The following is a 21,948-nucleotide window of genomic DNA, read 5'->3' on the forward strand; positions in this document are numbered from 1 at the left end:
TGGCGGAAAGTTACGGCTGGCATGTAAATATTCTCATGAATTAGTTTTGCGCAACGTTTCTCAAGAAGAGCATTTATTAATACCAAAGTTGTGAGTATTTTATAATGACCTTATGGCGTGTTTGCCAAAGCCCGCATTGACCTAGTAAACCATCCGATCACATGCGTTGAAAAAAAGAGGAGGAAGTCTTCAGTGAATCAAAGCCGCTTTTTTATTGGACACAAATCGGTAAACTTTAAGACAAGTGGAATTTCGCGCGTTGATTATTTTGTAAATGATACTTTGTATGTGTACATTTACTATAGTCAATGATAGTATTTAGGGCAATGTTGAAAGCATGTTCGTAAGGGCAAACATATTACAGAACTATAACTCAGGGTGCAGGATTAACGGGGTTTTCAGGGGTTTACACACCGACTGGACAGAATGTAAACACACCGTTGAGAACTTTATGTTTGCAAATATCTCCAGTTATTGAAATACCTTTGCAAAAAATGCTTAGTGTATAATAGACCGTTTTTCTTGCAGTTTGTAACGGTGGCATAGAGGTGACATTCACTCCTCTTTTTTTCTATCTCGTGGCCACGACTTAGTAACTCGTGTCCACGAGTTAGCTATGTCGTGGCTACGAGATAGAAAAAAAGAGGAGTGCACAACTAAATAAAAGAGGAGTGCAATTAAAAAAAGAGCCGTGCAGTAAAGAGGAGAGAATTTCGAGATATCGAGATCCCGATTTAGCTAACTCGTGGCCACGAGTAAGTCAGACAATCAAATTTTTCCATATATATATATATATATATATATATATATATTCACACATATCGCCAGTTACGGGGTCTCTGATTTAGAAATAGGTCATGGGGTTCCCACTTTAAATACATGTACCTCCATACCCTTTTTTATCCGATATTAACATTAAGGTATATAGGGGTTCCTAATATAGTATTATATATAAATACGTCATTTATTAAACGTCTCATACAAGGAATATATAGCAACATTAATTGCGAGGTATACAAAAATTCAATTTCAGACGTGATTGTGGTTTTCGATATAAGACCTTATTATGACATTTGATTGCATTACCTCCCCTACACCCCCTCATAGTACTTAAAGGTGCTTAGATCGCGTATATATGCGTACAGAATCTTTACACATTTGATTTGCTGACTTACTCGTGGCCACGAGTTAGCTAAATCGGGATCTCGAGATCCAGAAATTCTCCCCTCTTTTGTTTAATGCACCCCTCCTTCATTTACAGCACCGCTCTTTTTTTTTTAATTGCACTCCTCTTTTATTTAGTATTGCACTCCTCTTTGTTTCTATCTCGTGGCCACGAGTTACTAAGGCGTGGTCACGAGATAGAAAAAAAAGGAGTGTAATTTAAAAAAAAGGAGTGAATGTCACCTCTATGCCACTGTAGTTTGTGCCGATATCCTTAGATTTAAGAATAAATCCTTTAATTCGTCTGAAATCGTTGCCAAGTTTTCACGTTGCGTGCAGCATAACCGTTTAAATGAATGCTGTATACGATTGATTTTTTTGGCCAAGAACACAAGCTTTTTAAATCAAGTAATTCTGATGTAGTTCAAATTGCCATAAGCAGCATAAACCAGTTTTTTATGCACTAGTTTAAATTCTTAATAGAAATTGTTTTAAAAAGTTATTTGAGAAAAAACACCAATTACCGGCGTGTTTGCATCCATTAAAGTTCAATTGTGAACCCCACAAAGACACCTGATCCTGCACCCTGTAAATGGATTTTGCAAATACAAGTTGCAGTTGAATATAACACAAAGTGGGTCGATAACATTATTTTTTACATTTAATTTGTGACGGCAAACCAACGAAAAATAGGCTGCCGTGCGCATTTTTTATATATGCTTTTTGAATGGTAATATAAGAGCTCGAGAACATTTGTTCCAGACGCTGATATGTTATCAAATTTATGATGAATGAAGACACGCCTATTTAACGGCAATTTCAAACTTATTAAACCAAATTAAGAAATGTGAGGTCGAATTGACTAAAATACGCACGTCACATATGCGTATCATAATAAAATATAAACGACGTTAAACCAAATATGCGGTTCCAATAAATACATATTTGAAGAACTGGGAAACTTAAAACCCCGCATAAGGTGTCCAATATTGAATTAGGCATACGAAACCATATATCTAAACGTTTAATTGGTCTAAATAGTGTCCGGCTGTCAAGAAACTGTGGCGCTAATTTCTCATATTTCCCTTTGAATTAGCATACCCAATACCCTCGAGTGGCTTCCATTATAAAACATTTATATTGTGCTGATTGGCGCAACTACGTTATGTTCCTAAAATGGACGTCCCAAAGGTCACATAATACAGGAGTACAACGAAAAAAAACTTAAGTACACGATGCAGGTCTGGTACAATATGCCACCATATACATGAAAACATCCGTCTTGGTCTTGACTTAACATTGTATGTGCATAATATTTCAATAGCAACAGTTTTATTTTGCGGAATAAGTGTCAGTATTTCGAAACAAATATGTTTATTCTTTTTTATTATTATTTGTGTTTATTAAGGTTTTGAGTTGAAAAAAACCCCACAACAACAACACTTCGTCTTACAAAAATCGATTTAATTGTAGTACCCGGACGTCATTTTATACATACCGCGGCGTCACCCATTCTATACATAGATGGTGACGTCACTACGTTATCGTCAGTAAGACCGGTGTGTACACACTGCGGAGTCACCACGCTGCTGTCAGTATGACCAGATGTGTACATCCAAGCGCCGACGGCATTGAAAGTCTGTTGGCAAGATACAGGGAAGTCTTTGCTGAAGTAGTTGTTAAAGGAACAGTTGACTGAAAGAAAATCTTAATGGGCATCACAAATAAAGAAAATTAAAAAAAGGATAGGTACAAATAAACGGAACAAGAAGTGATGACATGTTGCAAAACATCCTATATCAATCGGAACTTAGAAACGCGTATCAAGGGAGCTTGATATTTAGCAAGCAATCTAATTCCCGGATATTTCTGATTGGCTGGACGTTTATTTAGGTTCTTGTTTTAATTTACAGAAAAATAGTTCCCTGTCCGTTGTTTTTTATTGAAAAGATGAACTATTACAGGCTTGATAGTACTGGGTGGTAATTAACATTATCATTACCTAATTATTATTCACGAGACTGAACGACTCTTTCATTCGGAAGCTATGGTCAAGTTATATCTTTATTGTTTTTTTCACTTCTTAGTACATTGTATACTGTTGCGATCGTTCATTTTCATTTCAACACGTTCATTTTCATTTCAACAGAAAAGAAAAATTCGTTGTTGTTGTGTTGTTGTTGTTGTTTTTACCGACGCAAGGTATTATATGCACGATGTATTTTGGAGCACACATTCTGAAGGTTTTTATCCTTATTCAAATTAATCAAATAATTTCAAATAATATGCACCATAATTTGCAGATTAATATCAAAATACTCTTATTTGACCCCCTCTCTTGCCGCCCCGAATCGCAAGGTATTTCACGGTTAAGATGCATATCGGTGGCCTCTCTGTCAATATGCTGCCTCTCTGTTCATTCTTGGCTGCCTCTCTGTTATAAAAATGAAAAATGGATTATCGTAATTCACAAAACAGATAAGAAAATCTAAAATTAAAACCCGTTAACACATTTGTGCATAAAAAGAGGTGGTCCATGAGTTGAAGCATATATCCAGCTACAGGTTCACAGTATTCCGCAGGTCCAAACACTTACCACATACTCTAGCGAAGATGTAATGATGACGAGGGTGGTGGAAAAATCGTGCATACATATGCCACTTTGATGACATTTTAACATAACTTTTCCGTAATAAGTCAAATATCTAATGTCATTGATATCATCTTTATGATCAAAACTTTATGTTCAATATACGCTATATAGTAATTTTCGTCAATTTTTCTTAAAAAATGCCTACTTTCGCTTTTGTTGTGGCACGGAAAGCCTCTCGATCGGCTCACTTTTCTGGCACGGGAAGCCTAGTCGTCGATTGACATTTTTATTTTTCTAAGTAAAATGAGTTTAACACTTGTTAAAAGTATTTATAGTAAAAATTTAAAGTGTCAGAATATTGGATGTAAATTAAACGTATTCTATAAATAAATACTTAAGAAAAGTATGTTATCGAAACATCAAATACGACGAGATTCACCTTGTTAAAAACACATTACTATAAGTATGCAAAAAGTTAGCTTAAAGTGTTAGGAACAGATTTATTGGAATCATGACATATCTATGAAACAAGTTGTTGATCAGATAATTGTATAAAAATCTAGTTCCAATCAACATTTTTAAAGAAATTGTTTACAGATTTTAGCATTTGTTAAAATGTCATTAAATATGATTGGTAACACATCTATAATGTTTTTAGAAGTCATAACTAATTATAACCGAAAGAAAAAACGTTGTACAAAAACATGTCGTCGCCAGAATTCGAACCAGTTTCCTCTGGGAGCTTCGGCATGAGTTTGCTGCCATTCGGGCATTTTAGGATTGCAAAAATACCACGTGACTGCGAGATGTGTTTCTGATTTTCAACAAATGGCATACTGCCAACAGACTAAGAATGAAATATTTTACCCGGAGAAAGTTGCGCGGCTGTCTCCCTTTACAATCAGTACATCATTTATTTCAACACCTTTCAGTACACAGCATTTGCCGAATTGCAACGAGACAAAGGTAAGATTACCTTATACATAAAATCAGTATAGGTCTTATAAGGAAATGAACACAATTTATTGACATAATTTCAGCCAGTATTATTATTTGCGTCAAATTCGTCTATTTTATTTTCAAAATGCGCTTTTGACTGGCATTGGCCATGAAACAGTCCTGTCCCCAGTTTATGTAACGTCTTCCTGATTTGGATATTGAAAACGTTTTATGCCTTTGGTCAGGTATCGTAATAACTTCTAGCATTGGTGTTACATGTATATCTTATTTTATTTTAGTGGTTGCTTGTCCTGATAACTTTGGTACCATATGTCATAGGTGGCTTTACTTCATATGACTTTGGTACCATATGTGATTGGAAGCTCACGTAGTTACAATAATTCAACTCTCAGCTTAGGCTGAGAGTTGCAATGCGCTCTCTCTCTTGTCCATGGGTGCAAAATGTTATCAACAATTCAAAGGTTAATGAACACTGAAACTGCAAGAGCTTATTAAAATTTACCTATCTAAACCACAAACTCATCCAAATGGTACCATTAAAGTAAAAAATAATTGATTTGTATTTACTAAGGTTTTGCTCTCATAACTTGGGTACCATATGTCATTGGTAGCTTGCTTTCATAACTTGGGTACCATATGCCGTAAAGGGCTTGTTTTCATAACTGTGGTACCATATGTCATTCCAGGCTTGTTCTCATAAAATTGGGTACCATATGTCACTGCAGGCTTGCTCTCATAACTTGGTAATCAGATGTCATTGGAGGCTTGTTTTCATAAATTTGGTACCATATGTCATTGGAGGCTTATTCTCATAACTTGGGTACAATATGTCTTTGGAGGCCTGTTCTAATACTAGTAACTGTGGTACCATATGTCATTGGAGGCTTGTTCTCATAACTTGGGTACCATATGTCACTGGAGGCTTGCTCTAATAACTTGGGTACCATATGCTTTGGAGGCTTGTTGTAATAACTGTGGTACCATATGTCAATGAAGGCTTTTCTTATAACTTGGGTACCATATGTCATTGGAGGCTTGTTCTAATAACTAAAGTACAATATGTCATTGGAGGCTTGTTCTAATTACTTTGGCACAATATGTCTTTGGTGGCTTTTTCTAATAACTGTGCTATCATGTAATTGGAAGCTTGTTCTCATAACTTGGGTACCATATGTCATTGGAGGCTTGTTCTCATAACTTTGGAACCATATGTCATTGGAGGCTTGTTCTCATTACTTGGGTACCATATGTCATTGGAGGCTTGTTGTTATAACCTTGGTATTATATGTCATTGTAGGCTTGTTCTAATAACTGTGGTACCATATGTAAATTGAGGCTTGTTCTCATAACCTGGATACAATATGCCATTGAAGGTTTGCTCTCATAACATGGGTACCATATGTCATTGAGGTCTTGTGCTCATAACTTGGGTACCATATGTCATTGGAGGCTTGTTCTCATAACTTTGGTACCACATGTCATTGGTGGCCTGCTCTCATAACTTGGGTACCATATGTCATTTGTTGCTTGTTCTTATTAATGTTGTACAATATATCATCTCAGGCTTGTTCTCATAACTTGGGTACCATATTTCATTGTGGCTTGCTCTCATAATTTGGGTACAATATGTATTTTGAGGCTTGTTCAAATAACTGTGGTATCATATGTCATTGGAGGCTTGTTCTTATAACTTGGGTACCATATGTCACAGGAGGCTTTCTCTCATAACTTTTGAACCATATGTCATTGGAGGCTTGTTCTCATAACTTTGGTACATATATCATTGGAGGCTTGTTGTAATAACTGTGGTAGCATATGTCAATGAAGGCTTGTTCTTATTACTTGGGTACCATATGTCATTGGAGGCTTGTTCTAATAACTTTGGTAACATATGTCATTTGAGGCTTGTTATCATAACTTGGGTACCATATGTCATTTGAGGCTTTTGCTCATAACTTGGGTACTGTATGATATTGGACGCTTGTTCTAATAAATTGGGTACCATATGTTATTGGAGGCTTGTTTTAATAACTGGGGTGCCATATGTTATTGGTGGCTTATGCTCATAACTTGGGTACCATATGTTATTGGAGGCTTGTTCTAATAACTTTAGTACCATATATTATTGATGGCTTGTGCTCAAAACTTGGGTACTATATGTCATCAGAGGTTTACTCTCATAACTTGGGTACCATATGTTATTGGAGGCTTGTGCCCATAACTTAGGTACCATATGTTATTTGATGCTTGTTCTAATATCTTTGGTACCATATGTTATTGGTGGCTTGTTCTAATAACCGTGGTACCATATGCCATTTGAGGCTTGTTCTCATAACTTGGGTACCATATGTCATTGGAAATTTGCTCTCATAACTTGGGTATCATATGTCATTGGAGGCTTGTTCTCAAAACTTGGATACCATATGTCATTGGTTGCTTGTTCTCATTACTTGGGTACCATATGTCATTGGAGGCTTGTTCTCATAACTTGGTTAATATATCATTGGAGGCTTGTTCTCATATCTGTTTTACCATATGTCATTGGTGGTTTGATAATAACTTGGGTACCATATGTCATTGATGGCTTGTTCTCATCACTTGGGTACCATATGTCATTTGAGGCATGTTCTCATAACTTGGGTACCATATATGTCATTTGAGGCTTGTTCTCATAACGTGGGTACCATATGTCATTGGAGGCTTGTTCTAATATTCTGGGGTACAATATGTCATTGGAGGCTTAACCACATAACTTGGGTACCATATGTCAATGAAGGCTTGTCCTCATAACTTGGGTTCGATATGTCATTGGAGACTTGTTCTAATAACTGTGGTACCATATGTCATTGGAGGCTTAACTTCATAACTTGGGTACCATATGTCAATGAAGGCTTGTTCTCATAACTTTGGTACCATATGTTATTGGAGGCATGTGCCCATAACTTAGGTACCATATGTTATTTGATGCTTGTTCTAATAACTTTGGTACCATATGTTATTGGTGGCTTGTTCTAATAACTGTGGTACCATATGCCATTTGAGGCTTTTTTCATTACTTGGGTACCATACGCCATTGGAGGTTTGCTCTCATAACTTGGGTATCATATGTCATTGGAGGCTTGTGCTTATAACTTGGGTACAATATGTTATTGGAGGCTTGTTCTCATTACTTGGATACCATATGTCATTGGTGGCTTGCTCTCACAACTTGGGTACCATATGTCATTGGGGGCTTGTTCTAATAACTTGGGTATCATATGTCAGTGGAGGCTTGTGCTTATTACTTGGGTACAATATGTCATTGGTGGCTTGTTCTCATAACTTGGATACCATATGTCATTGGTGGCTTGGTCTCACAGCTTGGGTACCATATTCCATTGGCGGTTTGCTCTCATAACTTGGGTATCATATGTCATTGGAGGCTTGTGCTTATAACTTGGGTACAATATGGCATTGGAGGCTTGTTCTCATAACTTGGATGCCATATGTCATTGGTGGCTTGCTCTCACAACTTGGGTTCAATATGTCATTGGAGGCTTGTTCTCATAACTTGGATACCATATGTCATTGGTGGCTTGCTCTCACAACTTGGGTACCATATGCCATTTGAGGCTTGCTCTCATAACTTAGGTATCATATGTCATTGGTGGCTTGCTCTCACTTCTTGGGTACAATATGTATTGGAGGCTTGTTCTCAAAACTTGGATACCATATGTCATTGGTTGCTTGTTCTCATTACTTGGGTACCCAGCGATTTTCTTTGTCCTATTGGGAAAAGTACCCGTACCGGTCCAATTGGGAAAAATTGAGTCGTGAAAACCTCAAATTGGGAAATTGGTTTATTTGATTTTTTGCTCCCAAATATTTTAAAATTGAAAACCAAGTGTTTTCAAGCTGTCAATATTATATTTACCTATGTTCAAGCCATATAGCTACAAAGGGAAACTAACTCAATGATGCATTTTCAAAAAAATAAATAAAAAAAAACATTTTTTTTTACCTTAAATTGGGATTTTTTTTTACAGCAATTGGGAAATTTGTAGTTTTTTCGTAATTGGGAAAGTGCCGTTTACCGGTACTTTATAAAGAAGGAAAAAAATCGCTGGTACCATATGTCATTGGAGGCTTGTTCTCATAACTTGGTTAATATAATTGGAGGCTTGTTCTCATATCTGTTTTACCATATGTCATTGGCGGTTTGATAATAACTAGGGTACCATATGTCATTGATGGCTTGTTCTCATCACTTGGGTACCATATGTCATTTGAGGCATGTTCTCATAACTTGGGTACCATACATGTCATTTGAGGCTTGTTCTCATAACGTGGGTACCATATTTCATTGGAGGCTTGTTCTAATATTCTGGGGTACAATATGTCATTGGAGGCTTAACCTCATAACTTGGGTACCATATGTCAATGAAGGCTTGTCCTCATAACTTGGGTTTGAAATGTCATTGGAGGCTTGTTCTAATAACTGTGGTACCGTATGTCATTGGAGGCTTAACGTCATAACTTGGGTACCATATGTCAATGAAGGCTTGTTCTCATAACTTGGGTACCATATGCCATTAAAGGCTTGCTCTTATAACTTGTGTACCATATGTCATTGAAGGCTTTTTCTCATAACTTGGGTAACATATGTTGATGAAGGCCTGTTCTCATAACTGTGGTACCATATGTTATTGGTGGCTTGCTCTAATAACCTGGGTACCATATTTTTCATTGGAGGCTTGTTCTAATGACTTGTGTATCTTGTCATTGGAGGCTTGTTCTTACAACAGTGGTACAATTTGTCATTGTAGGCTTATGTTCTCATAACTGTGGTTCCATATGTCATTGGAGGCTTGTAATAATAACTGTGGTACCATATGTCATTGTAGGCTTGTTCTTATAACTGTGGTACCATAATTTATATCATTAAAGGCTTGCTCTCATAACGTGTGAACTATATGTCATTAGAGGCTTGTTCTATTAATTTGGGTACCATATGTTATTGGAGGCTTGTTCTCATAACTTGGGTGATCTTAACAATGCCCCAGATAATTATTTGGGAAATAGGGTTTTCACCCATTGATTTTAAAAAATAGGGTGATTTCGGTCTTAAAATAGGGTGAAATGAGTTATAAAAATGCATACCTTAAAATCATTGCTGATTTGCCCGTTTAATAAAAGCCAATCTTGGTCACTTCAACGTATCCATTCTGATTCAGATTAATTTTATTGAAGCTAACTTGTATTGATTCAATAAAACTGTAAACTATTATAATTAATTTTAATAAACTGATGTTTCATAACATCTTTAATTCTTGAAACTGTCCATAATATAACCTTTAAACTTAAAAATTTGATAACACGAATGATTTGTCACTTAATTGCACTTGCTTTCTTTTTTAAAAAAAGTTTGCAATCGATTGATATTATGGCGCAACAATCGCGAACGTCTTTCGGCCTCTCTTAGACATTATTATTTTGTATCGTTATAGAAACTGAAAGGACAGACGCTTTACAAATACATGCACAATGAGCGACGGATTAAATCAGATTGAAAACGCATGTTTGTCGTAAATAATTTGGTCAGATGCAGTAATTAACTATGAAATCTAGTCCGCAGAGCGTTTGAATAACTTTCAATGTTTCCTGCTCCTTCAAGAAGACGCTTGCTGAATAAAAGCGACGTCACATTACGATAATAATTGCAAAGAGGATATACCGAAAATGAGCAAAGAATTTTAGATTGAAGCTATTGTATCGTACGCATCGAATTTTAGGAATTTGCGTAAAAGTCAAATTGGTTGCGTTTTCAATACGCATGATATTGTATATCTTTGCGTTTTTAAACATTTTAATAGGGTGAAAGACGCAGATACGCAGCTTATCTGGGGCACTGATCTTAATCAATGGAGGCTTGTTCTAATAACTTGGATACCATACGTCATTGGAGGCTTGCTATTATAACTTGGGTACCATATGTCATTGGAGGCTTGTTCTCATAACTTGGGTACCATATGTCATTGGAGGCTTATTGTAATAACCTGGGTACCATATGCCATTGTAGGCTTGTTATAACTGTGGTACAATATGTCAGTGACGACTTGTGTTTTCATAACCTTGGTTCCATATTTCACTGGAGGCTTTTTGTAATTACTGTGGTACCATATGTTTTTGGAGGCGTATTCCTATAACTTGGGTACCATATGTCATTAAATGCTTGCTCTCAAAAAGTTGTGTACCATATGTCAATGAAGCTTGTTCTAATAACTGTGGTACCAATATGTCATTGGTGGCTTGCTCGCATAACCTGGGTACCATATTTGATTGGAGGCTTGTTCTAATAATTTGGGTACCATATGTCATAGGAGGCTTGTTCTAATAACTGTGATACCATATGTCATTGGTGGCTTGCTCCCATAACTTGGGTACCATATGTTATTGGAGGCTTGTTCTAATAACTTGGGTACTATATGTCATTGGAGGCTTGTTCTAATAACTGGTAACATATGTCATTGTTGGTTTGCTCCCATTACCTGGGTACCATATGTCATTGGAGTCTTGTTCTAACAACATAGGTACCATATGTCATTGGAGGCTTGTTCTAATAAGTGTTGTACAATATGTCATTGGAGGCTTGTTCTCATAACTTGGGTAACATATGTAATTGGAGGCTTGTTATCTTAACTTGGGAACCATACTAGTATGTCATTGGAGACTTGCCCTTTGTTCTAGTAAATCAATAAAGGCTTTTTCTCATTACCTGGGTACCATATGTCACTGGAGGCTTGTTAACATAATTGTGGTACCATATGTCATTGGAGGCTTGTTCTAATTACTGTGGTACCATATGTCATTGGTGACTTGCTCTCTTAACTTGGGGACCATATGCCATGGGAGACTTGCTCTTATATCTTTGGTCTAATAAATCAATAAAGGCTGTTATGATTACTTGGGTACAGTATGCCACTGGAGGCTTGTTCTCATAACTTGGGTACCATTATGTCATTGGTGGCTTGTTCTAATATCTTGGGTACCATATTTCATTGGAGGCTTGTTCTAATAACTTGGGTACCATATGTCAATGAAGGCTTGTTCTCATAACTGTGGTACCAATATGTCATTGGAGGCTTGCTCTCATAACCTGGGTACCATACATATTTCATTGGAGGCTTGTTCTAATAACTTGGGTACCACATGTCCTTGGAGGCTTGTTCTCATAACTGTGGTACCATATTCCATTGGAGGCTGACTCTCATAACTTGGGTATCACATGTCATTGGAGGCTTGTTCTAATAACTTGGGTTCCATATGTCATTGGAGCATAACTGTGTTACCATATGTAATTGGAGGCTTGTTCTAATAACTGTGGTACAATATGTAATTGGAGGCTTGTTCTCTTAACTTGGGGACCATATGTCACTGAAGACAAGCTCTTATAACTTTGGTCTAGTAAATCAATAAAGGCTTGTTCTCATTACTTGGGTACCATATGCCATTGGAGGCTTGTTCTCATAACTGTGTTATCATATGTCACTGGAGGCTTGTTAACATAATTGTGGTACCATTTGTTATTGGCGGCTTGTTCTAATAACTGTGGTACAATATGGCATTGGTGACTTGCTCTCTTAACTTGGGGACCATATGCCATCAGAGACTTGCTCTTATATCTTTGGTCTAGTAAATCAATAAAGGCTGTTCTCATTTCTTGGGTACAGTATGTCACTGGAGGCTTGTTCTCATAACTTGGGTACCATATGTCATTGGAGGCTTGTTCTCATAACTTTCATACCATGTCATTGGTGGCTTGGTCTCATAACTTTAGTGCCATATCTCATTGATTGCTTGTTCTAATGTCATTTTTGGTACCGTATGCCATAAGTGGCTTGTTCTCTTAACTTTGTACCATGTGTCATATGTTGCTTGTTCTCATAACTTTATAACTGTATGTTATAGGTGGCTTGTACTCATAACTTTGGGACCATATGGCATTGCTTGCTTTTCCACATAATCTTGGTACAAATTATATCAGTTAATGCTTGCCCTGACTATATATCAATTGAGGCTTGTAATGATCATTTTGGGTCTGTGTATCATTGTTGGCTTGCTCTCATAACTTTGGTAACACATGTCATTGGTGGCTTGTAATGCTTGGTTACTTGGGTCCCAATTTTGGTAACATAATGGCAATTTTAATTTATTTATAAAATGTGAGTATAATATGCAATTGGTGGCTTGTCCTTATGTTTAAGGTAGCTACTATAAGATAGGATATTTAGACATTGTCCAAAGATAGGATATTTAGACATTGTCCTGATAACAAATGTACCAAATTCCTGTAATTGACTGTACATTCTGATGGCTGGATATGGTATGCTTGTGGTTTCGTTAATGCCTTTTGATGTATTATGTTCAACTTACTTATTTATTATACGTCTTTTCGTGTAATACCATGATAACTTAGGCACCATGTACCTTTGTTGTCATGTTTTGACATGATAATTAATATATGAACATTTTTGTGTCCTTTAAAAAAAAATTGGTACCATAATTATGCAATTGCTGTCTTGTTCTGATTATTTTGGTATCATATGCCATTTGTGATATGTCATGAAAACATAATTATGCCATAGACTTTTTGTTACTGGTCCTGATAACTCATGTCTGATTTACCTATTGTTTCTTATTCTCATTACTTCAGTAAAATGCAAATCAATTTAGTGAAAAGGAGGGAGAAATTATTAACTCTGTGAATGCATTTTTACAAACAAAAGAGCATGAGTAGACGAGTATGCATGATCACAGAAATTATGAATTTTGTGTATTTGTACATAAGCTCCATTCTGTCAACTGGTAACAACTATTGGCTTGCTATCCGCCGTTGCTAGACCTTGTTGGAAAATAGGCTGATTCCATTTTATGTAGCTTCAAACCTATTTGGATGCTTTTATGTGGAAGGGGGGGGGGGGGGAAAGAGTTCAGTTCAATTATATAAGTTTAACCCTTGACAACTTAGATACATAATTTGATGTGTTTGTAGTCGCTTAGAAAGTTAAATTTAATTAAAGACCTACCTTACTAGATTCAAGTTTTTACGGCTGTATTTCCAACCCTTAGATACTGATGAGCAGCAAACAGCATAAAACCTGAACAGACTGCGAGTTACTCTAAGTTGCCTCTGAGTGGAAAAGGGTTAAATTAAATCATACGGTTTCTGAGGGAGTTTAAATACAATTGCAGTGTCAGCTACACCAGATATCATTTGATAGTTATTTGTATACATCAACTTATTCCTAATGCACAAGAATGACAAACAACAAATTGTATTTTAACATACAAAAATTAAAGTTTATTTCTCTGTTCTTGTTCACCATAGCATGACTATACATAAAACAGTAGTTTAAGTGAAATACAGACAGACAAACAAACAGTTTCAAGGTGTTGTACAAAGCAACAGTTTATCCTAAGAATCCTTATTTCAAAATTAAATTTCAAATCAATTTCCTTATTAATCATCAAATATTTTTTACATAAACATATTGTTTTATATATTTCTTGGCAAATCAGTTCAAATGAGAGACTTGTCAAGAAATATGACTACAACTGCTCATATAAAGGGCATTTTTTTTCAAAAGATAATCAAATAAGATTTAAGCTTATTATTTTTCAATCTTTAGTAGAAGTGGATTATATAATAAGGAACATGAGCTTCTGATGTATGCTATGTTATTTACCCTTCTATAATACTTGTGAGATTCCGCAAGTTTGGACATGAAGTGTGTATAGGCCATCCTACATCAGACAATGTAGCATAATACAAGAATATATGTGAAATAGATATTTGATTAATTTTTAACTCATCAAATAATTTTAAACTGTTAAGCCAACATAGTATGTATTCCTGTTAAAATTCATTTGCGAATGTTTCTCTTATGCTGATAGCATTCATTGGAAAATCAAACATACCCACTTCAATGTCTTTTTTAAACATCAGAAAACAGCATCACAAATTGCAAGATTTCCTCGTTCCTTTACTCATTGGTTGATAAAAAGATGCTCATGCTTGGTTTTGAATGGACGGTTTGGTAGAATGAGGAAATTAAATAATATGAAGGATGACCTTTCAAGTACATGATTAAAATAGCATTTGATCATAGAATTTCATGGGCATATGATTAATTAGTTAGAATAGTTATTAAAATGTTAATTTTTATCAGACACTTCTTGCAATTTGCATTCAAATTTGATATTAAAATTGACTTAAACAAATAATACTACATCCATCATTCTAAAATTGGCACAATGAATAGCAAATTGTCTTAATTGCAAATATGCGTAACGCAAACATTAAAACCATTTAATTGTGATTTTTATTCAAAATAATGTATTCTTAGTTTGATTGAACAATGTAATTACTATTTCCGTTAAACTTGATAATTTTGACATTTAATGAACAATAATTAAACAATAGTGATCCACAATACCGAATTCACAAATACGTTGCTACTTGATTATGCAAATGTTCCCACAATTAAACAATACACTTACGTCTTTGAAGATAAATTAAATATGCCGAGATATCTCAATGACTTAATCGACATAGCACAGTGACTTAATCGCAGTTTGTCTTAAAATATCAAACTTAACAACAGCAAAATATTTAAAACTAAAACAGTTTACAAATGATATTTAACACATATTGCTATTTTTTAAGAAGCTGAAACAAAACGCTAAATAGAAAACATTAAACTGATAAGTATAACATCAATAAACAAATATTTTGATTATAACTCCTATGCTTTCAGAAAGCTGTATTGTATCTGTTTCAAACACTATATGTTTGGAAGACTGTTTTAGTACACTAAGAGATGGGCTACTCATCTCGAGAGAAAGCATCTCAATTTCTATGGACATGCATGTCTTCATTAAATAATTACTATTTAAGAGAAAAATATAGTCGTTCACGGTCCTAGAATCTCAAGCCTTTAAACTCCTCAACTTAATTTCTTAAAGATAATGAAAGAAAATTAATAACAAATCAATTATGATTTAACAGATTATATGAAACTATTCAGCCCAGTATGCACATATTTAGGAAAAACAGCAACCCACCTCTTTGCATGAACTGGGACTAACATTATTAAGGAAAGTAGAAAACATGGTATTTAAATGATGCATTTTTCCTGAAATATTTTTTCATCAGTACCCAGTGATTTCAAAGCTGTTTATACTGCAGTATTGAATGTAACCCTTACAATGCGGGAACCGAATTTTGAAGGCCTTTGCAAACAGTTTGGATCCAGATGAGACGCCACAGAACGTGGCGTCTCATCTGGATCCAAACTGTTTGCTATTCTGATAGTAATTTTTATTTTTTTTCGAAGAAATGCTAATTTTAGAAATTCTGCAGACGACATTTTAGCAGAAGACAAATTTCCCAGCATGCAAAGGGTTAATATCTCATGATAGCAATACTCTTCATGAATTGTATAGACTGAATACTCAAGTTTGTATGTAAAATGTGCTGTCTAATGGAGTGTTGGTGAAACATGCACAATAATATAAAACATTTTAATCAGGGATTTCCATATTAAATATAAACTAAAAAATCTTTGGTAGACGTCATATTTATATTGCATTTGCTCAACCTTTGAATGATTGTATAGGTATGTGCAAATAAATATTTCCATATTCAAGTAAGTCAAAATATGTTGGAAATTACACTATGATTGTTGCTATTAACACTTTTTTGTTTTGGAATAGTTTTTTTGTAATATCAATAATCCAAGCTCTGGTATATGTGGGCATAATGCATGTGCAGAAAGTTGTGTCCCTGATTAGCCTGTGCAGTCAGTCCACACAGGGACGACACTTTCACCTTTTATGGAGTTTTTGTTTAAAGGCAGTACCTCCTGAACAAAAAATCTAGTCTAGGCATCTTCATTTTGTGTGGGCAGCATCTGCTAATTTGGGATGATACTTTACACATGCATTAAGCCTGGTGTTCCCAAACAATCGCAAATATTATTTTATAAAGTGGTACATTGTGAAGACTGTTTCTGAATCATTAATAATATATAAGCAGTTACACTTGGCAGGCCAAATGAACTTGACCTTACACCAGAACTGTTTACCACTTCAATAAATATTTCCATTTATGAATTTCAAAATGTATAATATTTTACCCTTTACACTAGCATTACTTTTGCAAATTATCATAGTACAGATCATGTATAACTTATTGGTTATTTGGCTACTTTGTTATACTGTAAGCAAACCATCATGTTCGTAATATAGATAACAATTGCAGTTTTTAAACTTAAATAATTTGGAGAAAAATTATACCTACCTTAATTCAATATCAAAATATTTATCTTTTTTTCTATAACTTTGTTTTATATCTGTTACTATGTCCTTATCATGTATTTTACATTTAATGTGTATTTGATAACAAAAACAATAAAAAGGTCTTCAATTATTATTCACAAAATTAAAAACAACACAAATTTTCTGTGATGTACAGTTAATGACAGCAACAACAATTAAAAGTGAATTAACACACAATAATACTGATACGTGATTATAAACAAGTTTTGATATGTTCTCCACAGCAGTGAAATCAGAATAAAATATTTCAATTTAATTTTTATAAAATAAGTTTTGACCTATGACATTACAGCTTTAAATTTGGATATTAAGTAAGACACAGAAATCTATTTAACAAGTTCTTCTTTTGTTTTAGAAGTTCTCTTCTTATAAAAAGAAAATAAATATCTTGCAACAATGTCATAAAAAATTATAAATAAAAATATGTTTTCAAATTACAAGGATGTACATTACTTCATTTGCTTTTAATATCTAAAGAAATGTTGATGTTATTTATCACATGATACACATATTTTTACTGCGTACAAAAAATACTGTAAGACAGAGATAATTTTCTGACTGAAATCACTTTCTTACTTATCTGGATGACAAACAATCCGGTTTTTTAACCCAAAGGTGTCACAATTTAACCAAAAGGTGTCATGATTTAGAAGTCACACAGATGACACATGAATGAGAGCAAATTATCAATTACGATCTAAACATTGTTAACTTCCCAGACTTCATTATACGTTGTTTTCTTTTTCAAAATGACTGTAAATGAAGTGTTTAAAATGTAAATGAACTAATCATGTCTTGATATAAAATATTGTTAAGTTCCTATTCTTCCTTGTGTGTCTAGATGAAATTCCTGCTTAACCTTTATTTATTGTTTTTTAATTTATTCATGGTATTTTTTCCATATTAAATAATAAACCAAATTTTTATGAAAAGTGTTACGGTTAATTGTTGTACATGTAAGCAGTATGTGTAGGAATATGTATTGAATAAGATAAAAATGTGCATTAACTTTTATTTGATTTAAAAAAAAGGCATTTGACAAACTGATTTATAGACTTATTATACAATCAATCATTGGCATTTTCAGACTAAATAATAAGAAAAGACGACAATCTTCGGCAATGCAAGACAAAAAATGATAAAGAAAACAAAAGAATAAACAATACTGTATCATAATTTGTAGTTTTTTAGTAAATAGCAATAACTTAAATATAGACAATAAAATGCCTGAATGTTTCAATACAAAAACTGTATTATAATGAAACAAGCTGTACATAGTAGCAAATAACGGTTTTATAAATGATCAGAAAAGCATAATAATATAGTTAACTGAATAAGATTTTGACAACATGTGATTTCAGATCAGTTTTTGTTTGTTTATACAAATTTTTTTTGTGGACAAATCACTGTGGTGTTTGTTGATGGCACACGTCCTTCTTATAAAACATATTTAATATGAGCCTCATTCTGTGAAAAGGGGGTTTAATTTATGTGTGTAATTTGTTGTCCCAGATAAGCCTATGCAGTCTGCACAGGCTAATCTGGGACGACAATTTCCTGATAAACTGATTTTTTTTGCTATGAAGAGACTTTCTTTTATTAAAAATATCATAAAAGAAAAAAGTTGTCCCTTATTAACCCAACTGCACCAGCTAAACTTGGACGAACATTTACCCACAAGTATTAAACCCCGTTTTCACAGAGAGGATCATATCAATTTCTAGGACCACTGGCTCATTGATTTGTACCATGAAGCAATTAAACCTTATTTCATGAAATCACTTCTATCATTCCTATATAGGTACACAAATAGAGTTCTATACATAGCACATATATATTTACAAACTTTGTTTTCTTCCTCTAAATGTGAACCTATATACAATATTATCAACACAGAATATAATCATTTCACCTCGAATACATACTTAAAAGAGCGCAATTTTGTTATTCTCCTGCTGTACAACATTTATTCTAAATCTAACATGTTTGTGGAAAAGATAATATAAAACAAGCTGTTTGACTTTAGTACCCTAGAATTCGATATCATCTGGTAGCACACCACAAAAGTAATTCTCATAAATGTTTTATACTGCAAAACTGACAAGAAAAGTCCACTGACACACAAAAATGAAGTAACAAATCTTCGCACACTTCGAGCAGTGATTTTTTTCCTTCCTTCAACTGGATGTTACTACAAAATGACCCAGTGCACATCCATACAAAATCTGTATGTAATCAAATAAATGGGATTCCTGACTGGAATGCAAAAAAATCACTCCATGGTGACAAAACTATGTTGATTTAAGTCTTTTTTGTTTATGGGTAAAAATATGAAAGTGTGTGTTGAGTCAAGGTAAAATTAGTTGTACCGGTAGTTAGTACAGCATTTAGATTCATTTATACAAAAAACCTGCAAGATCCTATCCCAACGCTTTGAAAACAAATCACTTCTACCATTCCTGGTAAAGGAAAATTAAGGTTAAGTGATAGTGTATTGTCAAGATAAGTGAAATACAGTGAGTTGTATCAGTTACAAACAAAAAATACCGAGCAAGCAATATGGAATGAATACAAGTCTAGCTGAATGCTCTTCTGTCATGGAAAAAATACATACAATGCAATGCAAAGCATTATGATTTTTGTGGCACTAATTAACATGGTCAGATCTATGTATGGCCGACAAATTTTGTGTGTCTTGAGGTATGTTGTGTGAAAAAATCTAGGGTTAAAAAACAAGATTAAGTTGGAAAGAAACAATAAGAATACGGTGGTAACACCATAGCAAACAGTTTTACATCTTTGAAATTTAATACCTTTTGTCTTTTTTTAATAATATACTCGAGTTTATTATTTGGTTTTAAGCTGTTGACATTCTGCATAATGAGCATCACAATTAGCTGTTAAATAATTTCTCAAGAGTAAAATACATTAACAACAAAACAAAAACAGTCAGGTAGCACATCAAAGAATATTTATACATTAAAGGTCCGAAAACAAACAACAGCTCATAGCACACTCGTAAAAACAAAAACCAAAATCAAATATAACATAAGACTAGGTAAATACTGGAAAAGTAAAACACAAGATTCAACAAGGGAGAGAACTAGTCCAAAAATAGAAGGTTGGTGTAGTTATGGTTTCCATGGAGAAGTCAACAATCAGCTCTTCCAGTCTCTTGCATGCTCTTACGAAGTGACTAGCTCTAGTTGGAACTCCTGAAGAAACTCTATTGTCCTGGGGCACACGTTTTTGTGATTGTATGCCAAAATATGTGTAGTTGGCCACTGGGCAAATGTTTGCGATGGTATGGCGGAACACTTGTTCACTGCTACTCTGCAATCACATATTGCAGAATAGCCCTACTATTTCTATAATATCTTCAGTAATTCTGCACCAACGTACCATTTCAGTTGTATTTAAAGTTTTTGTTTACAGCAAAAACGTCACAATACCACTCTGCAACAATTGATTAGGGATGTTTTTCACTCTGCAAAGATTGATTAGCTATGTTTTCCAGGTAAAAGCACACCTAGGGCAATAGGAATTTTATTCCCTGAACATAATTCACTTAAATGTTTCCCTGTTGCCCATTCTTTCCCTCAAAGGTAGTTTTATATCAGCAGTACTTTGTGACCGAGGTCATGGTCTTATTGCTTTCAGATTGAAACGGCGTAGTTACGTAATTGTACTAATCGATTAATACAACGATAAATAATCACCCGTATTTTGACGAATGTTTCTGCATCCTCATGCCATATGAAAACACATCAGGTCAAACTGCAGATGCATTGTCATCCTCAACAGCTTCTGTTCTTAGCTGCAGTGTAATTGTTCAACATTAATACTTATAGACATTTAATACAAATTTCACCCTGTAGATGTACGTGCACTTGCCACTTGTACGGCCCGCGGCCACATACTCATGGACTCACGGACACAATACCCATACTGTTTCAAGTGACACAATATCTGATTCACGCCGTTCTCAGGCAATGTCAAGTGCAAATCCCCTAGCCGGCGTGAATGTCTTGTATGTGACCCATGTCCATGCTGCCATGCAACGGTGGACTCTGTGCGGAGCTCATTGACATTCCGTGCGGGCTCATGGCATGCGCGCCGTGACCCATCATCATGTGATGCGGGTGTCCAGGAATAAGCATTGAGTTTGTACCGCGTCCGTGCAGCTGTGACATTTGTGAATAGGCGCTACTGACGGGCGGCGTACCATACATGTCCGCACCGTGCATTCCCGCCAGCATGTCGTAGCGCTGAGAGCTGTCCATATGGTGGTACCCTGCTTTCATTGGGTCGTACATATCAGCCCCTGGCATTCCTGGTACCCCTACACAAAAATTGGTAAATAAATTAAGTCTTGCTCTGTGAAAACAGGGCTTAAGGCATGTGCATAAAGTGTTGTCCCAGATTAGCCTGTGCAGTCTGCATCAGCTTATAAGCAATAATTTATGTTTAAAGCAAGTCTCTTCATAGCAAAAATCCAGTTTTAGCGGAAAGTGTCGTCCCTGATTAACATGTGTGGACTGCACAGGCTAATCTGGGACAACACGCTACCCACATGAATTAACAATTTAACACAGTAAAGGTCTTCTAAGATGTTGATCATAAAACTTTTAAATAGTCTGAATATTTTTCAATCAGATAAAAAAGTTTCATGAAAAACCATGAAAATATATGTTCAATCCCCTATCTGCTGCTACAATTATTTTTTACAGTTACAAATACTTATTGTTGTAGTCATGCACCATAAAACGAAAGACTCTCACATTTATATTGAAGAAAAGTCATCTGGGAATTATATTAAAAATGCAAACAGGTTTCTTGGTCATCCTGTATTC

The 21,948-nt window shown here is 34.8% G+C and overlaps 1 protein-coding gene across 2 annotated transcripts in view; it reads right to left on the reverse strand.

Moving 5' to 3' along the window:
- Positions 1 to 14,029: 14,029 nt before the first annotated feature.
- The window catches only part of LOC127875197 (homeobox protein Meis1-like), a 135,173-nt gene continuing 127,254 nt past the window's right edge, over positions 14,030 to 21,948 (reverse strand). For both annotated transcript variants that reach the window (XM_052420052.1, XM_052420051.1), the window contains one exon: positions 14,030 to 21,437. In XM_052420052.1, the coding sequence (XP_052276012.1) occupies positions 21,106 to 21,437 (332 nt within the window). In that variant the 3' untranslated portion in view covers positions 14,030 to 21,105. The remainder of the gene's footprint in view (positions 21,438 to 21,948) is intronic.

Source organism: Dreissena polymorpha, chromosome 3 (assembly GCF_020536995.1).
Source record: "Dreissena polymorpha isolate Duluth1 chromosome 3, UMN_Dpol_1.0, whole genome shotgun sequence".
In the NCBI taxonomy this organism is placed as follows: Eukaryota; Metazoa; Mollusca; class Bivalvia; order Myida; family Dreissenidae; genus Dreissena; species Dreissena polymorpha.